Source organism: Mytilus edulis, chromosome 7 (genome assembly GCF_963676685.1).
Source record: "Mytilus edulis chromosome 7, xbMytEdul2.2, whole genome shotgun sequence".
NCBI lineage: Eukaryota > Metazoa > Mollusca > Bivalvia > Mytilida > Mytilidae > Mytilus > Mytilus edulis.
Window position 1 is genome coordinate 70823517 of NC_092350.1, and position 22084 is coordinate 70845600.

The following is a 22084-nucleotide window of genomic DNA, read 5'->3' on the forward strand; positions in this document are numbered from 1 at the left end:
GCATGCAGCTGTAGTTATTATATTTAGAACAAAGATTTTGTTCATAGTTATGTTTATCTGTAGATAGATTTTAAAGGCAGATGAAAAAATTTGCCAAAATAATGATTTTTGACATAGGATTTGGAAACATAAATTATATTAATATATTTATATTATGAAAATTGACTATCACCCATATTTTATTATATAAAGTGTCATTCATACCCTGCTGTTCTAATACCGATGTTTTTCTAATCTTAATTCAAATATCACCCATTTTAAGAGGTAACTTTTTTCTTGTCCCAATGATGAACTTTAATAACAATGCATATTCATGATTTGATTTATATTTCAGATCACCAAAAAATTAGAAGACGCACTTACCCATGTGGACTGTTCTTAGCTATTCTCTGCGCCATAATGTGTTACAAGCTTACACTATTTGCATTATCTCTACTTGCTGCGGGCTCAGATGTGTAATTACGTAGAAATTTCATACATCTACTTCTTCTGGACTTTTCCATGCGAGCTTAGAGATATAATGAGCAGACAGAAGAATGAAAAACACTCTTGTCATAAAGGCTTGGATTTTATTCGAAGTTGGCAGTGATTAAACAAATGCAATGATTAGTAATCAAGAAAATAACATCTTACTCTATTGCAGATAAAACTCATCAAAATCATTCATTTCTGCTGTTAAGAACTTTTAATTTGTAAATTATTCACAAGTGTCATATTTGTATGATTTAAAATTTATTTCATAGTACCATGAGTACAGCAATAGTCAATTTTCCAGTTGATAACTTTGTATCTAATTTTAGAATTGTTTGCTAAGAGGAACACTACTTAGGTTGACAAACTGTGTCTCTGTCCATAACGAGCATGTAGAAAGGGCATAAAATTTGTAAGTGAAACACAGATTTATGTTAGGTATTGGATTACAAAATCAATAATTTTTCAATGAGAGTTCATAACAGGATAAATACATAAAAAATGCTCTTTCCATATGATTTTTAATGTGGGTGAATACATTTTTGTAGGAGTTGTTCCCCTTAGACCTTCACAAATCAAATATGTCAAGACATATTTTTTCCATATGGTTTGTATATGGAGGAATAAACTTATTTATGAGTTGTTTCCCCTTTGCAAAAATAAATCTAGAATTAGAAACAAGGGGGATAATTGAAAAATTTACTTTTTATTCACTGCATCTATTGTAAATTCAATATAATCTCAGGATAAATTATATTTATAAATTATTATGTATGAAAACACATTTTATAATTGTAATATTTTCTTAAATCTATTTAATACATATTTTCTTGTTAGATTTACTTAACCATGTTGATTGTTGTTATTGTTGTCTATTTTAAGGGATGGTCGGCCATTTTGTACAAAAATGAAATCATGTATTTTTGTTAACAGTGTCTGAAGATTTTAATACCAAATCTTGAACATACAATGTCTTAGGGTCGTGATCAGTAGTATATTGACATAGTTTTCTTGATTTATTATCCTTAACATACTCTCGCTGTATGACATTGAAATGAAATGAAAATTCCTAAGGAGAAAATTGTTTTAATAGTTATTTATGATAGTTAAGTTGAAATTCAGATCAGCCACTTCCCCCTTGATTTATGGGTAGATTAGCTCCAAATTTGAACAAATGATGTTTATTTTGCCTTCAATATAAGGCAATGTTAAAAATAATTAACAAATAGTTTGCCAATAGTTCAATTTCTTATAAATCACTTTAATACAATACTCCTTACTGGGATTAAAATATTTTTGCCCTCATATGGGTCAAATTTTCTTGCTCAAAATAGGTGTAACTAACTCATTAAAAATGCTGTGATTTTTAGCTAATTCATTATGCTCTCATGCTATAGGTTGATTACTTTAAAAGTGTGCCATTTTTACTTTTAACCTTTTTGGGGAGTCTTACACCAGAGTTCGTCTGAAAAAAACATTCAAGATCCAATTCTCCAAACTAGTAGACAATATTTCTCAATTCTACATAGTTATATTCAGATTTAAAAAAAACATGCTTTCTAAAGCTCTCATTTTGAAAATTTGAATGAGTGCTGTTTTGAGTCAAGAATTTATGTTGATCAATCACAAAGAAAGAGATTTTATATTTAGATGATATTAAGATTTATAAGAGATACAGAACAAATGTAGAAAAGCTTAAAATTTTTGAAAAACCTGTCTTTCTATGTAGGTTATTTTTTTTTTTTAAAGAAAACAGAAATGAAAAATGTCAACTTGGTAGTTTTTGTTGGTTTAATGAGTGAATGAGGAAATAATTGAGGAAATATTTCAAAAGTCAATAGTTTATTGACCCTTATTCCGGCACTTTTCAAACACACAGTTATTTTCTTTTTCAGTTTACATTATTTTGTTAATTATATGCACATTACTAAGTTACTATAGTAAAATCTAGTATCCAGGAATTAATGCAGAATTTTAACAGATTATATTTACAATATTCTTATTATTATAGTTGAAAACATTTCTTTATCTTTTTTAAATTTAAGTAGTACATATTTGGTTACTAGTATGATTTTTTTCTAGAAAAAAAACCAACATGTAGCTATAGACTTTAATACCCAGGAACTAATACAAGAATTAACACATTTACATGTATACAAGATCTTTTGCTTACAAGATGAAGAAATTAACTGTTTTTTTTTTTATTGTATGCAAGATTGGGAATCATATATGGATACGTTGGAGCAGCTCAAATCATGGTGGATACTATATTCTGTATCAGTGAACTCCATATTGTATTGCAGAAAAAAGTTCAAATTTCCTACAGAACTGTTAGCAGAATTTTTTTAAACTTTTTTAGGATCCACGGAAACAATATTTTCCTCTCAACCCACAATTGTCAAAGCAACTGAAATATCCACAAAAAAGATTTGTTGCCTCAATTTCCAGTTGTCAAAATCACACATGACCAAAATACATTTCCTAGACTTGTGTTAATTTATTATATGATACAAATTAACAGTTGTTCTTATGCTTTTCAATTCAATTTTAAAATAAAACCTTATTTGCTATATCTAGCTTGGCAAAGATTGTGTTAAGCTTAAAATGGAATGCTTCTCTACATCATATAAATTTTTGTTGAAGCTCAATATGGAATGCTTCTCTGCATCATATAAATTTTTGTTGATTTGACATTGAATAATTAAATCTAAGTTATGTAGCCTTAGCTCTTTGAGATGATATTAGCACTAATGTTATACCCAATGATTACCCAAGCACAGAACAAAGTCTTTAAAACTAGTCAAATCACCAATACTTGTAGATTTTTATACTGTAAATCCATAAATTTTTGCAACGTTTTTATTATGGCCAAACTTGCAATGGGAAAGGTTTTGGAAAAATTAAAACTTACAATTTAAATTATGAAAGCATTATTTGCGTGTATGCAGCATTTCTTGAAATTGCAATATTTTATCTTTCAATTTTGGTTCATTATTAAAAAAGCATGCAAAAGTTTCTGAATTTACAGAATTTATTTATGATATAATTAGCTGTATACTAGTGCTTTGTTAATACATTGTTAAAGTTTGATAAATATTTATGTTATAAGTAAGAGTCAAGGTCATCTTATGTTTTAGAAATGTATTTGGAATATAAGATCAGAAATGTATGTCCTGTTTTCATTTGTTGCATTTTCAAAGTCTATTCTTTTAAAAAATCATCCTCTTTACCTCATCACAGATTTATTTCATTTATGCACACTAAATATTTACGGTAGAGCTATACAGTTCCCAGGAGCACTTTACAATAATGGAAACAAATGACTTATGTCTAAATATCTGGATGATGATGTGTGATAGATAATAAAACTTTGTGATTTTCAGATTCAATGGTACAAAAGTAATTTTATGATATGCCTATTCTAGAATGAGTTGTGTGTATGGTTTTACAAAAATTAATTCTCATAATGAATATTCAATTTCCAATTAAAATTTTATCAAAAGGGGTCTTTTCAATGGAATTAAGGCCTTTCAACACGCTCATCCCCCTTTTTCCAAATTTCTGCATAGCCCATACATTCTCCTTGGTGTTTTGTATTGTTAGAGAAATCCAGCCAATAGGAAAATGCTCAGTCGCTTAAATTGTTGAGATGAAACACATCTATATGTATCCACACTAATTGTGGTACAATGTATTACTCAAATACCTTTTCTTAAATATGACATGTCTGCATTGGGTACCAGTGTAAATTATGCCCATTCAGGTAAAAATCAATTACTATTTGTAAAATAATTAATACTGTATTTTTTATTATTTTTCTTCATAAGAATTAAGAAATACAGCAATGAATAAAATAATTAAAAACAAATAAAAGATTAATTGTGATAAAATATTTGTTTTATTTATTCTTTCTGTTATAGTTGAACAAAGTACAAGTATATGTATTTCAGAATGAACATTTTTATTACTTTTGTTTTGTTTTGTGTCTGTATGTCAAGCAAGCATGATAATCTACATAAAACACTGAGACCGAATGTCTGTGAAAGTCAAAAGGGGGAAACAAAAAACAAACAAAATTGTAATTGGTTGTTAAAAAAATCTAGTTTAAACATTACATTTATCAAATTATTTTGTTAAAATCTAATTTTACATAAGAAGGTAGCTTATAGTTTCAACACCTTCTTATATTGTAAAATAATAAGACCCTATAGGTACAGCTTATAACTGCAACTGCAGACCACCATTAATGATCATTGTACATCACACAAGATGATTGAGTCTTCATCTTTTCTCAAATCTTCCATATATTTTATGGTAATTTTTTTATGAGTACTAACTACTGATTGAGATTTATGAGTACTAGTTGATGATAAAGATTAATTACTTGTTACTGATTAAGATTACTGATTTGTTATCAATTTTATATTTAACTGCACTTCTGTTGAATACCTATAATTTTTGTAGATTTATAGATTTAAATTTAACTCTTCATTAAAAAACATGAAGTGTTTCTGATTTTTTTCTGAACAAACTGGAATTTGTTATAAAATTACATGTGCTCGTACATCCACATTTACAATATATACATGTATGCCAGTGTGTGATTGATTTTGATAAAAGTGTGGAAATTGTTAGAGTAAATGAGAGTAGAGTGAGATTAATTCATTAAGATGCACATTAAATATATATACAAATCCAATTATCATCGACTTTTAGACTAGAAAATTAAAAAAAAACATAACTTTTTAATATATTAGAACAGGTATTAGCAAGTTTAATTGATTGTCCGTAGACAAAATTGATCAAAAACAGAATTTTTAATTCATGTCAAAAAAGTTTGATTTAAAAATGTCAGTGATATAATTCTACTAGTACCTCTTTTCAGTTGTTGCTAGACGAACCACTAACCAATACATTTGGCAGGCCCATGTAATAGGTTTGGTTGTTACGACATGCTCCCTACAAACATTTGTGCTATATTTTGTAACCATTCTTGTTAATGTGCCTGTGAACAGGCCTCTTTAATAATGAATAGATTGTTTCATTCTTGAAATATTTTATTGATATCTTGAATAAAGAAATTTATATGAATTACTGAAGTGTCTGTATGATCCTTTTTATTGTTTTAAGAGACTTTTATTTAGCCAAGTTGTTACAAAGTTATGCTTATACGATATATGACTTTCAGTTGTCTGACCGTCAAGTTTTCAGTTTCAGGCTTTGATAACTATTCCCAATTTCCCTTCTAAATTTGTTTGTAGTACACATTTTTGATACAGAACCAGCTGTAGTACGCCTCCGGGTGCGGGATGTTTTCGCTGTATTTGGTCGGATCATTGTCTCTTTGACACATTCCCCTTTTTGCATTCCCAATTTGTTTTAATAAAAAAGTGTATATAAGAATATAACGGTGTGGCAGATTTGGGATGAATGGTTGAATTTTTAAGAAATCAGTTAAGCAAAAAAGGCACTTCACACAAAGCAGTTGTTAACGATTTTCGTAAAAAAACGCGCGTCTGGCGTATATGCATAATTTAGTCCTGGTATCTATGATGAGTTTATTTACAACCACTGGGTCGATGCCACTGCTGGTGGAGATTTATTTCCCCGAGGGTATCACAAGCCCAGTATTCAGCACTTTTTGTGCTGACATGAATTGTCATTGATATTGTTATATTTATAAATTAACTGTTCACAAAATTTTAAATTTTTTGAAATACTAAGGCTTTTCTACCTCAGGCATAGATTACCTTAGCTGTATTTGGCAAAACTTTTATGAATTTTGGTCCTCAATGCTCTTCAACTTCGTACTTTATTTGGCCTTTTTAACTTGTTTGGATTCGAGCGTCACTGATGAGTCTTTTGTAGACAAAACGCGCGTCTGGCGTATATACAAAATTTAGTCCTGGTATCTATGATCATTGATGAGTTTATTGATAAGTATGGATATTCCTCAATCGATTTATGACTTTTGAACACCAGTTTACTACTTTTGTTTTCATTTAGAGTATATAAACATTCAACACTTTCACTAAATATGTTACAAAATTTGCTCAATAATAATTTTCTGTGTAGCATACTTGAACAATTGTTTGTATAATTTTTCGTTTTGCTTTATTAAATATGGAATTGGCACTTTTCATTCAACTTATGATTTTTGAATGTCCATGATATCCATTTGTTATAATCTGGCCCGATTTTAAACTATTTAGCAAGTTTAATATTGATTTTCACTTTAGTGTTTTGTGTTGCTGTCTTTCTGATGTAAATACACTACTCCAACTTTTATAAATAGATTAAATTATATATAAAACAAATACTCGTATCATAAGTCAATATAACAATGATACAAGATGTTTTGATAGAAGCCATTGATAAATTGAAATTCAAAGCGATGTGTAAGTTAGGTCACTTTATTATTTGAAATTATATAAAAACTCCCTGATTTACAAATATGCAAAGCGCATGCGATTTTTCCTATACAAACGAAACGCAGTGATTTGAGAGAAAACCTATAAATCACGCCTTTTGGCCAAAGATACAGTTGTTAATAACAATATTTAAAAGTGTTGGCTTTATATATAGTTTTCTAAATAAAACGAAAAATTGTGAAGTCTTCATAACGATGACCTTTAGATGTGAATTCTAATTTAGTCCAAAGTGGTCCGATGGTCTGACGATCCTAAAGTCTACAAAATGTCCGTACAAAAATAGAAAAAAAATAATTCAAAAGTTCAAAAGATGGACTAATTCAACCAATTGTCAAAAATTTAAAAACGCTTGTTCTATTCTGGACTTGTTTTCGGCATTGTCCGACGAAAATAGTGTATAGTGTATCAAACCAATTTAAACGGATAGTTCTACTTGTATGACATCCACTGGTCTCTTCTTTATACAATTTTCTATTATAAGTGTTGTATTTTTTTCTTAATAAGCAGTTTTCAACTAACAAGAAATGATAAAAAACCCATTTCCTAATTTCCTAGACATGCTTTGTAATCGGTGTCTAAATCCCAACCCAGGGTGTTCTTCATTTCAATGAGATTGTCATTTTAAAAACGATCAATGATGTACAATTGTACAAAATTTTTCTGCACTAGCTTTACAAAACGTCATTCACAAAATTAAAGTTAAATATAGGCAATGTTATACAGATTTGCGACACTTTCTTGATCTGACACTAACACCTGCTTCCTACTCTTGTCAAAAAATATTGAACTGGGCTGAGATAGGTTCAGTTGGTCCATTTCTATCTCTTTAAATTGTTTTCCATCACTTGAAATCACAACAATATTTTGGGATTCCATCCCAACGACAAAAATATTCCCTCTATGGTCTACGGTAATTCCTCTTGGATTTCTTAAAACTGATTCATTTTTGAACTCCCAAACTTGTACACCACTATATAAACAACAATTGACTTGATTTTCATCAGGATCAGTATAGAAAATCTTGCTTGCATGCGATATTATATACGAATATTCAGAAGTAGAAGTGTTCGGAATCTTTGTAATGCTGAAGTCTTTACATGAGATCACATGCATATCCATATTATAACAACAGCAAATTAATGAGTTTCCATTAAAGCAAATACCAAACGGCTCGGTAGGTAAATCAACATACTTTTTAACTTTTCTGTTGGTCAAATCAATAATTATAACACAAGTTTTTTCATCAGAATATCCGGTTGTTATAGCTACTGTTTTATCGTCTATACATACTAAATCGAAGGAACTATACCGGCTAGACAGTGGAATGTTATAGTGACGCTCACCATCTGCGTGCAAAGCTTGTAATTTTTCATTTTCTCCATCGTAATCTATAAAAAGGTATCCCCCTCTTACAGTCACGCAGCATCCCGTAATTTCATTACACGAAATGTCTAGTTCCTGCTCAAAAGACAGTGTAATATTGTCGAGTGATTGTTCATCTTCACTAACCAATATCTGAGCCTGTTTTTCTTTACTGCTGACTAAATCGCTGCTATCAGATGGACAACTTGTTACCGCGATGGAACCAAATGGCTTGATATCTGTGAGAAAATCCGGTAAGGTACCATCCTCAACATATTCTATGTCGACTTTCATTATCTCCTTATTATAAATCATAGATTGAACACGCTTTTCGTTTAAGATGATTTTCTTTTGGATTTCTCTCATTCCAAGGAACATTTGAACATCGGAAGCATAATTTTTCATGTTTTCAATTTCTGTGTTGCACTGACTTATCGCATTATATATGTCATTGAGAGAGGAGACTAATGATTGAATCTTTTCGCAACATTCGTTCTCTACCTTGTCAAGTTCGTTCATTAAATCATATTGCAATTTATCAAGGAACTTGTTTATTTGTTTTCTCATATGAGTTACTTCTTCAATTACATGTTTCCTTTTATTTTTAATCAAGTCAATGTTAGACTCCCTGTCTTTTTTTATTCGATTGATATTAACAATTAAATCACCCAAGCTTTGTTCCATGTCTCGAAAAACTTCCGATGCCTTTACATCGTTTGCTATATCTTCAAATAGAATCAATTCACCACATTTGCCATGCTCGTTGATGCATTTGTAACAGATTGGACATTCATGCTTTAAACAATATTGCAAGTATTTTTCATTGTGATAAGTACATAACAAATCAATATTGGTGATGGAGGACGGTAAACTGCTGTACACAGATAAAAGAATTACATTGTGGCTTTTGGACGCCTTCGACAGAGTGTGGTGTTCTTTACAGTCATTGCAAAGAGCTTCCTCGCATTCCTGACACCAGTGAGTTGATAACACTTTTAAATGTCGAAGATCACAAATCGCACAAAGTGAATTATGTGTCATCATTAATGGTTGTTCTCACTGATAAAATATAAAGGAATAATATAAGTACAGAGATGTGGTGCAACCATAAATGAGAAAAGTATCATACAAAGATGTGAAAAACTGTAGGTATCCTTACCTTTAAATATTGAGCCGAGAGCAAACCGTATTAGTGTTTTCAGACTGCTTAAGACTACCAATTTTGTTAGGAATGTTTCATTTAAATCTGAATTAGTTAGGAGTAAAGCAGCAAAAGTCGAATGCATCATGAATCCAAATGGGGTAAGAAATCATTGCAGTGTTTTGCAATGAAAATGAGTGAGATTAAGGTATTTGTTTATTTCTGTTTGCTGGTTAAGAATCAGTCTTTAAGGTTTCAGTCCTTATGAACTAATTTTTGGTCAGACCATTTGGTATCAGGAAATTGGATGGTGTCGCCAGAACATTACCATAGAATAAAACATCTTATGCCTCATTTACAGATACAAACAGCTGGTTTAAACGTTTGTTTGTTTGCGGCCCCTAAAAGCTAACAGGAACTAATAAGAAGTTAGCAATATCCTTTATTTTTACGTTCCGCTATATAAATGACGTTCTCTCACTAAAAAATGCAAAATTTGGTGACAATGTTGAACGAATCTATCCCATCAAACTAAAGAAAGGATAATGCAGATACAGAAAAGTCTGCCTCATATTTTGGCTTATATCTAGAAATTGGCAATGAGGGTCTGTTGAAAACAAAAACAAATATTTCAGCCTCCCATTTGTGAACTTTACATTTCTATGTAGCAACACTCCAGCAGCTCCTGCATATCTCCCAATTGATACGATATTCCCGGGCTTGTGTTTCCTATCATGATTTCCTTGATAGATGATTGGTACTCATAAAGAAGCTATTAAACCAAGAGTTCCAAATTGTGAATTTGAAATCATCCCTTCGTAAATTTTACGGACGCCATCACGAGTTGGTTGACCGTTATGAAATAACCGTTTCACAGATGATATTGGATATGTTCCTATTGTCGTAACTACAATACAGGCCAATTTTCACGAATGTGACCTACCGCATTAGACTATTTACAAATTTGTAATAACTAAGCAACACGGCGGGTGCCAAATGTGGAGCAGGATCTGCCAACCCTTCCGGAGCACATGAGATCACACTCAGTTTTTGTTCGGTTTTGTGTTGCTAAGTCTTTAAGTTTTTATGTTATGAATCCTATACTATTATTTGTCTCTTTTTTTTAGCAATGGCGTTGTCAGTCAGTTTATTTTCTATGAGCTTAACTATCCCTCTGGTATCTTTCGCCCCTCTTTTATCAAATCAACACGATAATGCTATCTTTGAATAATTATTTTTATTGTTGTTTTCAATAAATTGAGGCATATGTACATAGTATTGATATACAGCTATAAACATATAGAGCCAAACAGTCTGTCATCATCTTTAGTTGTGCATTGCACCCGTACTTTTGACGTATGTTTCAACACGTTTTGGAACTTTGGGTCCTCAATGCTCTTCAACTTTGTACTTGTTTGGCTTTTTAACTAGTTTCATCTGAGCGTCACTGATGAGTCTTATGTAAACGAAATGCGCGTCTGGCGTCTAAAATTATAACCCTGGTACCCTCGATAACTATTTACCCATACGTAGTTTATCGATTGATAGTTTAGTCAATTGCTAGTTATATCATAAATTTGCCTTCTATTTTATTTAGAATTGGTTGTAAAGTCTCTGAGATGAAACATAAAGCTATCATTTGGAACCAAGTATGTAGACAAAACATAATAATTATGGGTATTATATTTCTCTTCAAAAGAGGCGCGGTTTGTGATTCAGCTGTATTTACAACATGCAACCTATAGGGCCATCATGGTGGACATATTTTTTTCATGACCATCATCATTTAGATTGTACTGTATGTGTGTCTATAGACAGTCTTAATTCATAGTAAAATAACGCTTCGGCGACCTGATCGTTAGAGTCCGAAACTTAAGTTTGAAGTCACAACCTTTTGAAAATGTTGAATGTTTATTTTTTTATGCAACGTTGTGTTATAGTAAAATTTTCTGTATTTAACGATACTTTCACTTCGAAATTTCTGTGGTTTCTAAAGCTTTAAATTTGATAAATAGTTCTTTCCAAATGCTTTTTTTTCTATTAACTCTTTGTTGTCATCCAAAACCGCTATCAAAAAGTATGACCTATCTTGTGTTAGCGCCCCATGTAACTTAAACTCCTTAGAATTTTTATAGGTCTATCTACAGTACTTCTAATTTTTCTAACCTGTCAATTCATACCATTCCTGTCTCCAGTTAAGTGCCAAAATATTATATTTTTTTTGAAGATAAATGTTAATTTTACGGAAATTATCTACCATGAATGAAAAGTTTGTGGAGAAAATCATTCCGTACACATATGAAGGCGATTTTTTTATGAACTGTACCTACTCAAAGCCTCAAATCATTCATTAATTTGTTATTCATTGTGGGTATATCAAAATAAAAAGATAAATCATCTTACCTAAAGATATACACCAATTGTCCATATAACTAATGGTTTACTTATTCATGACCTTTGATCAAACGATTTTCTCCTAACCGGATATACACTATATGAAATAATAAATACTTTTGCATAAGAATAAAGTATTAAATAGGGATGTGTCCGTTTGTAATAGTGTATTAAGCATTATAATAAATTCTTACATAAAAGACACAACATTAATAAAGTTAAAGATTGTGATATGATAATGTTTAGCTATATTCGAAACAGCGGATTAATATTACATTCCACTTTCGATTTTAAAGCCATGGGATAATTAGACATAAATGTGAATCTAACAAAAAAAAAGGTAAATATCTTTGATAAATCAATAATATGGACATGTAATAATACATACACTGTCAAGGTAATTAGGGTGGATCAAAGCTGCGGCGTACTTAAAATGTAAAACAAAACTTCCGAATTCCAAGGTTAATTAGAAAAAGGACAGGCCGTATTGTCGCATATTCAAAATTGAAACATTGCGGCCTTCGTTTAAGTTAACAATAAAACAATGCTACGTTGTAATCGGTTGCGGACTGTTTGTGAGCTGATTCTTCTCAATCCTGGTACCCCCACCTACAGTGTCTGTCATGCAATAGTTCGATTGCGTAGGTGAAATACCTGAATGAAGCGATCCAGAAGTCATTAGGTGAAGCCGTCTTCACATCGGGCATTCCTTAGTCTTCTGTTCATTATTTCATGTAAAGCAATGTTGTTCAACCAAAATTTCTTTTATATACCTAAAACATAAACAGTTCAAGTGATTTCATTTCCACTTCTAATCTGACATATACTGAGCTGTTGTTATGAAATTTTGATAGATATTGTAATTATGACTGCAACATTTATGAAATGAAATGTTCTTCTATATTTCTGTTAAGTTCATTATTCTTTACAAATGTTACGTTGCAAAAAAAATAAAAAATAATAATAATATAAAAAATCAAAAAATCAAAAAAAAGTCGTAGTAAGGTTTGATAAGCAAAAAGAACTTTTAAACTTTTAATGGACAGTTCCTGTCCATTCGTTTTTGATGTGTTTTGTCATTTGATTTTGCCATGTGATTATGGACTTTCCGATTGGATTTTCCTCTGAGTTCAGTATTTTTGTGATTTTACATTTTTTCTACTTCGTAAAGGATCACTCTGATTCAAACAAAAAATTCTCTGAAACTGACATTATCAAGATGCTAGATTTCTTGATTGACAGCATATTTGTTCCGTTCGGAGGAGGTGTTTTCAACAGACTGTCGGCATTCCAATGGAAACAAATTGTGTCCCTCTTCTTGTCGACTTGTTTCTTTATCATTATGATAAAATATTATACAGGAACTTTTAAGGAAGAAAAATAATATCTTTTAACTATACTTCCCGTTATATAAATGATGTTATTTTACTAAATAATTCAAAATTTGGTGACTATGTTGAACACATCTAGCTCATCAAAGTAGATATAAAGGATACTACAGATACAGTTAAGTTGGCCTCATATCTTGACTTACATCTAGAAATTGACAATGAGGCTCGGTTGAAAACAAAACTTTACGACAAAAGAGATGATTTCAGCTTTCCAATTGTGAACTTTCCATTTCTCAGTAGCAACATTCCAGCAGCAGCTGCATACGGGGTATAGATCTCCCAATTGATATGATATTCCCGTGCTTGCATTTCCTATTATGATTTTATCGATAGAGGGTTGCTGCTCACAAGGAAGCTATTAAACCCAGAGCTTCCAATGGTGTAGTTGAAATCATCCCTTCGTAATTTTAACGGACGCCATCACGAGTTTGTTGACCGTTATGGAATAACCGTTTCACAAATGATATCGGATATGTTCCTTACGTCGTAATTACAATCCCCTTGCCTTTCATGAATGTTACCTACCGAATTAGACTATTTACCTGATTTGTTATCACATAAGAAACACGACGTGTGCCACATGTGGAGCAGGGTCTGCTTATCTTTCCGGAACACCTGAGATCACCCCTAGTTTTTGGTGGGGTTAGTGTTGCTTGTTCTTTAGCTTTCTGTGTTTTGTCATGTGTACTATTGTTTGTGTGTTGGTCTTTTTCATTTTTAGCCATGGCGTTGTCATTTTATTTTCGATTTATGAGTTTGACTGTCCCTCTGGTATCCTTCGTCCCTCTTTTTTAATAAAGGTTATTTGTATTTGATAAATTGGCTGTATTTAGAAGGTGAAGCCTCACGAAATATTCATCTATAAAAAAGGGTAAACCTATTACAAATGAGTTCAAGTTATATTCATTGTGTGTTATTCTTATTTACATACTTTTTAATTATATTATTTAGTCAAAACTTTAATAATGTTATAAATCATTTTCAATTAACTACTTATTAGAGACGGAATCAATAGTATTCTCCAACGACATGTCCGATTTATATCTATAAAGTTAACACAGATTGCGGTCAGTCATATGATATATGAAAAATAAACAAAGTCCTATATATCTGTATTTACATTACCCTGACACAATTTATTTATCATATACCAACGTATATATATTTTCCGTACATGAATTTAATTACAACGAAAATTAGAGTGTACAAAAATAAGACAGAAATCAAACGAAGAAACCAAATCGACATTGTTTTTTTTGTTTTACCTAATAAAAGTGTAGAAAATATAAAGAATGTAGTACAAAATTATACATCGTCTTTGATGTACTTGATCTTTATAGTGACCATCCTGTTTGAATTATTGACTGTGCAATGAAATTGAAAAAAAACCCACTGGGGAATATGTCAAAGGGACAACAACCCGACCGAAGAGCAGACAACAACCAAAGACCACTAATGGTGACAGCGTAACGAGAAAATCCTGTACTCGGAGGGGTTTCTCGGCTGTGAAAGTTCTTCGTTGCCACAACCGCGGGGTATTAAATGTCACCTTTATCCTTGAAAATGAGCTTTCGTTCTATAGCTTTCGTTTGTTACACGTAAAACGTTTTTAAACTCATACACACTTATTATCACCACCAAACACAGTTCAAAATCAAATTTTGGTGCCGTCACTTTTACTATTCTCATTGTATATCCCTTGATATATGAAGAAATTGTCATGTTTACCGTTTCCGCACTCTTGCTTCAGTTTGCAAAAACATAACGTTATGACAGTTAAACACAACGCTTATAACATCTACCATAGATAGAGGTCTAATTTTTGGTAGTATCTCTTCACTGTTTAAGAGTTATCAACCTCTGTTTTAAAAGGAAAAATTGACTAGACTTATCGTATATTTACAAGCAGGGCATCTCGGTTCTATTGACACAATCCTAATTCATTTTATTATGTTATTAATGCTATATGATCTATATACTAATCAGTCATCATGTATATGTATGATTGTTTAACACTATAATACAAAGAACACTTTTAAAATTTGAAAATATGCCTAGTGGGATGAATTCAACTTTAAAATGTGCAACCATCTCTTTCGCTGCACTCGCTCACTCACCCTCTGTTCCTATGAAATATACGTATGTTAGTTAAGGGACGGTGCATTATTTATCAAGCAGGGGGGACCGGTGCAAATGGTAAGGGGACATATACTTTTTTCAACGTGCAAAGTAGTGGGACCTGATGATTTTTCATTATCTTAATGCATGGGACATACACTTTTTTCAAATGCTTAAGTAGTAAACATTTTATTTTAATTAGCCCAAAAATACACACAAGAAACATTCAAACACTTAACAGAAACAGAATTTGATAAACAATTTTAGTTTTGACTGGTGTAAATCAACCCATCTAACTAAATTAAATATTGATCTTACAAAATTCAAGCTTATTAGGTAGTTTGATTTATTGCTGTGAAATGAAAGAGTTTAATTTTACAATAGGTAAAAATTAAAATTATTATATAAATTCAGATAGGCATCTTTAATTTTTTTTTTTACTTTTTCAAATCAACTTGGATTTTCATCAAACTATGCAGCTATCATAGATATATATTAGGCTTACTGAATCCCATGTCATTTAGTTTTTTGTTGTATTGCTGTAAAATTTAAGAATTACAGTAATCTTGGTAAAAAAAGCTAGGATTTGCAATTCAGACAAAATAGAGATAGTATACTTTAATTTTTTAAATAACTTTTTCAAAACAACTTGGATTGTCATCAAACTATGCAGCTATCTTAGATATATATTAAGCTTACTGAATCCCAGGTCATTTTGTTTTTTTGTTGTATTGCTGTCAAATTTAACACTTAAATTAATCTAGGTCAAAAAAGGTAGAATTTGCAGTTCGAACAAAATAGAGATAGTACACTTTGATTTATTTAATAACTTTTTCAAAACAACTTGGATTATCATCAAACTAAGCAGCTATCTTAGATATATATTAAGCTTACTGAATCCTAGGTCATTTTGTTTTTTGTTGTATTGCTGTCAAATTCAAGAATTAAATTAATCTAGGTAAAAAAAGCTAGAATTTGTATTTCAAACAAAATAGAGATAGTACACTTTAATTTTTTTAATAACTTTTTTTTAAATCAACTTGGATTATCATCAAACTAAGCAGCTATCTTAGATATATATTAAGCTTACTGAATCCCAGGTCATATTTGTTTTTTGTTGTATTGCTGTCAAATTTAACAATTAAATTGTAAAGTGTACTATCTCTATTTTGTTCGAACTGCAAATTCTAGCTTTTTTGACCTAGATTTATCTAATTCTTAAAGGAGTAAGTTCGGTAAGTGTCATATTTGCCCCCAATTATAAAGTTCATGGTTACAAGACAATAATTGTTTTAAGTTGCCTTAAAGACATGTGAAAAAGTTAAACAGAACTGTTTTTGTCAAAGTTTAATTCTAACACAACGATTTTTACATTCCAAAACGGTCAAGATAAGGGATTTTGGTGAAATTTGACAAAGTCAGCGGGATTTCAACCAAATAAAGGACCAGGAAACATAGAGCGCAGGCGTCGACAAGCTTAATATTCAAATAAGACATGTTAAATGTCTTCACAAACATTATTTTAAAAGATCTTTGTTGTCGACGTATGCTCTCTATGTTTCCTGTCAAATAATCTTTGTAAATTTACCCATTTTCATTGATTTTTTCGTGAAAAATCAATATGAGTACAACTTGTGACGTCATAATGAAACGCAGAAATGTAAAATTTTAAACAAAATGGCTTATATCCTATCTAGTCAATGTATTAGCTATAATTTATCGTGATATTGGTCAATAAATCCGAATTTGAAATTTACGATAAAAAGTGGGCCACTTTAGGACCTTATCGAACATACTCCTTTGACAGCAATACAACAAAAAACTAAATGATCTAAGATTCAGTAAGCCTAATATATCTCTAAGATAGCTGCATATTTTGATGCAAATCCAAGTTGATTTGAAAAATTTATTAAAAAAATTAAAGATGCCTATCTTAATTGCAAATCCTAGCTTTCTTTTTCTAGATTACTTTAATTCTTAAATTTTGCAGCAATACAACAAAAAAACTAAATGACATGGGATTCAGTAAGCTTAATATATATCTATGATAGCTGCATAGTTTGATGAAAATCCAAGTTGATTTGAAAAATTAATAAAAAAAATTAAAGATGCCTATCTGAATTTATATATAAATAATTTTTATTTTTACCTATTGTAAAATTAAATTCTTTCATTTCACAGCAATAAATCAAACTACCTATTTAGCTTGAATTTTGTAAGATCAATATTTAATTTAGTTAGATGGGCTGATTTACACCAGTCAAAACTAAATTTGAAGGTCAAGACTAGTCGAGAATGTTAAAATGATTGTCAAAAACATTTATATCACAATAAATATTGTTGCTTTACGTTATTTAAGGTCCCCCTGCTTGATAAATATTGCACCGTCCCTAATAAATCAGGACCGGGCATGTCAATTAACACTATGTGAACTTCTTTCAAAGGAATGTGATCTTTACAGAAAAAAGTAAAATCACAAAATACTGAACCCGAGGAAAATTCAAGAGAGAAAGTCCCTAATCAAATGGCAAAATCAAAAGCTCAAACACATCAAACGAATGGATAACAAATTTCAAATTCCTGATTTAGTATAGAACATCTTCAACAGGTTTAAATGAAAGATCGAATAAAATAGACACTTCATACGTTTTACAGTTACCATCACGTTGTGTCGGTATCTCAACTCAGTAACGAAATTTTTACAGACTTTTAGATATTAAGTTACAAAAGTGCATGGCAAGAGGCGCTTACATTGTCGACACATCATATCTAGTCATTACCCACTCTTTCTTCTAAAAATACCTGTACAAAGTCAGGAATATGACAATTGTTCTGCATTTGTTCCGTTCATTGAAAAAGTGTAATTTTGTCAGTTCTTTTGGATTTCCTTCTTTTAAATTTACCTTTCATCTTTTTGTTAAACTTTTTTCATAGTCATATTTACTTTTCAATACAATTAATGTTACTAAAGGGAGAGGACATATAAAATGAAAACAAATGTATGACATTTTTTTGAATTTGAATTATTTTACAAAGCTGTAAGCTTGTCATTGCAAATCAAAACAAAGGTAAAAAGAAAATTATAATCTACTTATTCTTTTTAATTAGTGAGTAAATCTTCAATGGATTCGAAAACATCACTGTGTGTAATATGTGATCTTCGGCATTTAACTTCACCGTCCACTCACTGGTGTGAGGATTGTGAAGAAGCACTCTGCACTAACTGTAAGGACCACCACAACCTGTCGAAAGCATCCCGAGACCATGAGATCATCCTTATATCCGAGTACAACAATTTACCTTCTAACATTGTCAATATTGATTTGTATTGCACCTACCATAATGAAAAGTACGTACAGTACTGTGTCGAGCATGAATGTCCGACTTGTTACAAGTGTATTAAGGAACATGGAAACTGCAGTGAATTGAAACTTCTTGAAGGACTTACTGGCGGCGTAAAAGTTTCCGAAGACTTTGGAGATATGGAGCAAAGCGTAGGAAATATAATGAATAATATCCATCGAATAAGAGAAGACAAGAAATGCAACATTGAATTGGTCAAGCATAAAAAGCAACTGATCATCGAAGAGGTAACTCTTTTGAGAAAAAAGATAAACCAAAAACTAGATAAGCTGCAAAATGAATTAATGGCAGGACTTGACAAAATAGTAACTCAATGCTGCATAACCATTGAATCAATGATTTCCACACTCAATAACCAGGATAATGAAATACTGCATTGCAAAACAGAAATCGAGAACACGAAGAAGCATGCTTCAGATATACAAGCATTCATGTGTATGAGAGAAATCCAAAAGAGGGTAACGAAACACGAGAAGATCATTCTATCTATTGTTGAGGATAAACAGATAGAAAGAATTGACATCGTATGCACTATAGATGCTATGTTAAAGGATTTTCTGACATATTCAACGACATTTGGTTCAATTATTGTAAAGAACCATCCATCAGAGCGTATCGAAATAGTTAGAAAAATAGATGGACAAACTCAAATTTTGGAAGTAGAAAAAGAGCATTCGATCAACAATATCAAACTAAATTTTAACAAGAAACTAGAAACTTCATGTGATGAAATAAGGGGCTGTGGTGTAACTACCAACGGTGGATTTCTTTTTACAGATTATCACAATGTAGGAGAAAAACTAGTGGTATTAAACGCAGATGGCACGCCTGCAGAAACTATCGATTTCTCAGACCAGTACAGTTCCTTCGATTTAGTACGCATAGATGACGATACAGTAGCTGTTACAACTGGAGATTCATATACAGATACAGAAAAGGGTCTTCTTATTGTTGACTTGACCATCGGGAACGTAATTACGGCTGTCGATTTGCCTTCTATACCCTATGGCATTACTTTTGATGGCAAATCAATACTTTTGTGCTGTGAAGGAGAGGATATACAAATGATATCATACAGGGATCTAACCATCTCCAATATTCCAAACACCTTAATGTCGGAATGTTCGTATTTAGTAACGCATGCTGACAAGATTTTTTATACCCATGCTAATGAAAATAGAGTGTCATGTTGTTTATATAGTGGAGAACCAGTTTGGGAGTTCAAAAATGAAACAGTTTTAAAGAACCCACGAGGAGTTACAGTAGATAATAAAGGAAATGTTTTTGTCGTTGGAATGGATTCTGGTAACATTCTGGTGATTTCCTCAGATGGGAAACAATACCAACAAATACAGACCGAACAATATGGACTTACCAAACCGAGTGCCATATTTTATGACAAAATGAGAAAACGAATGTTAGTCACAAACAAAAACAACTTCGCACATCTATATGACATTTCCTATGACACTCTCCAATCTAATAATATTAATGAAACTCGTGTATGAAGGGTCGGCAGATGAGTCATTTTCTGTAATTAAAAACGATTTGTTACAGTATAATAAAGGATAATATGTTATGTCTTAATGTTTGTAGTTTCATATAATTATAAATTTGCCTTTCCATGACACCATTGTTCTGAAAATTGTTTGGACGATAATTGTGAAAATATTGTATAAAGGACCAGATTGCATGTTAATTACGTAAGCGCGTCCGTCATTATTTTTGATATCCAGTGGTATTTGTCGGTGATGGACTATATTCGTTTTTGTTCTGCAGTTTGCATGTTGTGTCGACTATTGTATTCATGTTTGAGCTTTTCTCTGTGATGAATGTTCTGGCGTTTATATGTGCTGTGTTTCTGTCACGTAGTGTTGTCATGTTAAAGATATATTTTTTTAACATTGTCATAAAGCGGGAGGTTTGGCTAATAATTTAACAGGGTTCAACCCATCATCTATAATACTAAAATAACGAGGTCCAATTTGTCAGCCGTCATAGGGTAAAGACGACAAATCAAAGAATTCAACTTTTTTTATAGCTAATATAGGACAATGGTGTAGATTAAAAAGTACACCACTCCAGACCCTTTTGTTTTCCACATAATTAATATTGCCAATAATTAACAAGTTCCGGGTCGAATCCGATACCGATACCAATAGTATATTCACCTGTTATACCTATTACCTTATCTGTACGGTGTATTTAGGATTTTGCGACATACACGGGTCATAATCACAGGGTTGACACTTCTAAATTCAATCATAATGATTGTCAAGTTGTTCCATATTGTAATATTTTAATCAGTAAGATTTTCTAAGATAACAATACGAATACTAAAAATCTTTACTTAAAGTAAGGCGTATATGTATGTTGTAGTTTTCAATTTGTTAGCGGGCATGACGTAAAACAGCGAATCCAAGAATTCAACTTTATTTATAACTAACATAGGACAATGCTGTTGATTAGGAATACTCCATTCCTGGACCTTTTGTTTTCCAAATAATTAATATTACCAATAATTGATAAGTTCCAGGTCGACGGGTTCAAACAGAAAGATTTGAAAGCAGAGAAAACTGTGTATCTTATAATCGGCATGACTTTATCAGATGACAATACCAATACTAAAATAAGGCTTACGCATAGTTATATACTTTATTTCAGTCACGGACCCGCGATATCACGACGGGTGTGTTCTATTTTTTTCTGAAAATAATCTATAAGCATATCAATATTTTTTCAGTGTATACTTTATTCCTTAGTTTGTCGTAATTTGTTTAATAAAGGCAACAGTAGTATACCGGTGTTCAAAAGTCACAAATAGATTGAGAAGAAAACGAATCCGGGTTACAAACCAAAAACCGAATGAAACACATCAAATAAATGAGGAAAACAAAGGAACAACAGGAACACCAAAGTGCAACAAAAACAAAAGCCAACACACATAGAATCGAATTATTTAATAACAAATGATATATTCCTGCCGTGGTACAGGACATTTTAAGAAAAGAATGTTGGTTTGAATCAAGTTTAAAATATACGCCCAAAGATGATTTCTGAGAAAACGGAATTTAAACTTTCCAATGCTTTTTCTCGTCATTTATGACGTATTACATTTAATTGAATTAACATTGTGAAACACTTCCGTTTGGAACACAAGCTGCTTCTTCTAATAAAATAATATTAGTTAAAATGATTGTAGATATACCTGTACGTCATCATTGCAACGATAACCGGATAATTAATTTTACGCTACTTCATAGCTGTTTCTTTTTTAATTAAGGCCAAAAAAGGGGGCCCAAAACAAGCATTTTTATAGTTCGCAGACAATTACTTAAGTATATGTGTATGGATCTCTATAAAATTAAGCACAATGTTCTATACCACAAAAGAAAGTTTGTGAATGATTTGAA

General features: G+C 31.3%; 3 protein-coding genes across 6 annotated transcripts in view; 2 read left to right on the forward strand and 1 right to left on the reverse strand.

Annotated features, from left to right (window-relative positions):
* Positions 1 to 5565, forward strand: part of LOC139482118 (sorting nexin lst-4-like) — a 48786-nt gene extending 43221 nt beyond the window's left edge. For 2 of the 4 annotated variants that reach the window (XM_071265795.1, XM_071265793.1), the window contains exons 15-16: positions 335 to 1620; positions 1869 to 2944. In XM_071265795.1, coding sequence (XP_071121896.1) covers positions 335 to 382 — 48 coding nt within the window. In that variant the 3' untranslated portion in view covers positions 383 to 1620; positions 1869 to 2944. Of the gene's footprint in view, positions 1 to 334 lie in introns of all 4 variants that reach the window. The other 2 variants (XM_071265794.1, XM_071265792.1) reach the window with 2 other exon arrangements.
* Positions 5566 to 7601: 2036 nt separating this feature from the next.
* LOC139483382 (uncharacterized) lies at positions 7602 to 8948 on the reverse strand. Its single transcript, XM_071267400.1, has one exon. It carries the CDS (start codon positions 8946 to 8948, stop codon positions 7602 to 7604), a length of 1347 nt encoding a protein of 448 aa, XP_071123501.1.
* Positions 8949 to 12072: 3124 nt separating this feature from the next.
* On the forward strand, positions 12073 to 20258 carry LOC139482103 (uncharacterized). Its single transcript, XM_071265765.1, has 2 exons — positions 12073 to 12139; positions 18417 to 20258. Exon 2 carries the CDS (start codon positions 18431 to 18433, stop codon positions 20177 to 20179), a length of 1749 nt encoding a protein of 582 aa, XP_071121866.1. The 5' UTR covers positions 12073 to 12139; positions 18417 to 18430; the 3' UTR covers positions 20180 to 20258.
* The last annotated feature ends 1826 nt before the right edge of the window (positions 20259 to 22084 follow it).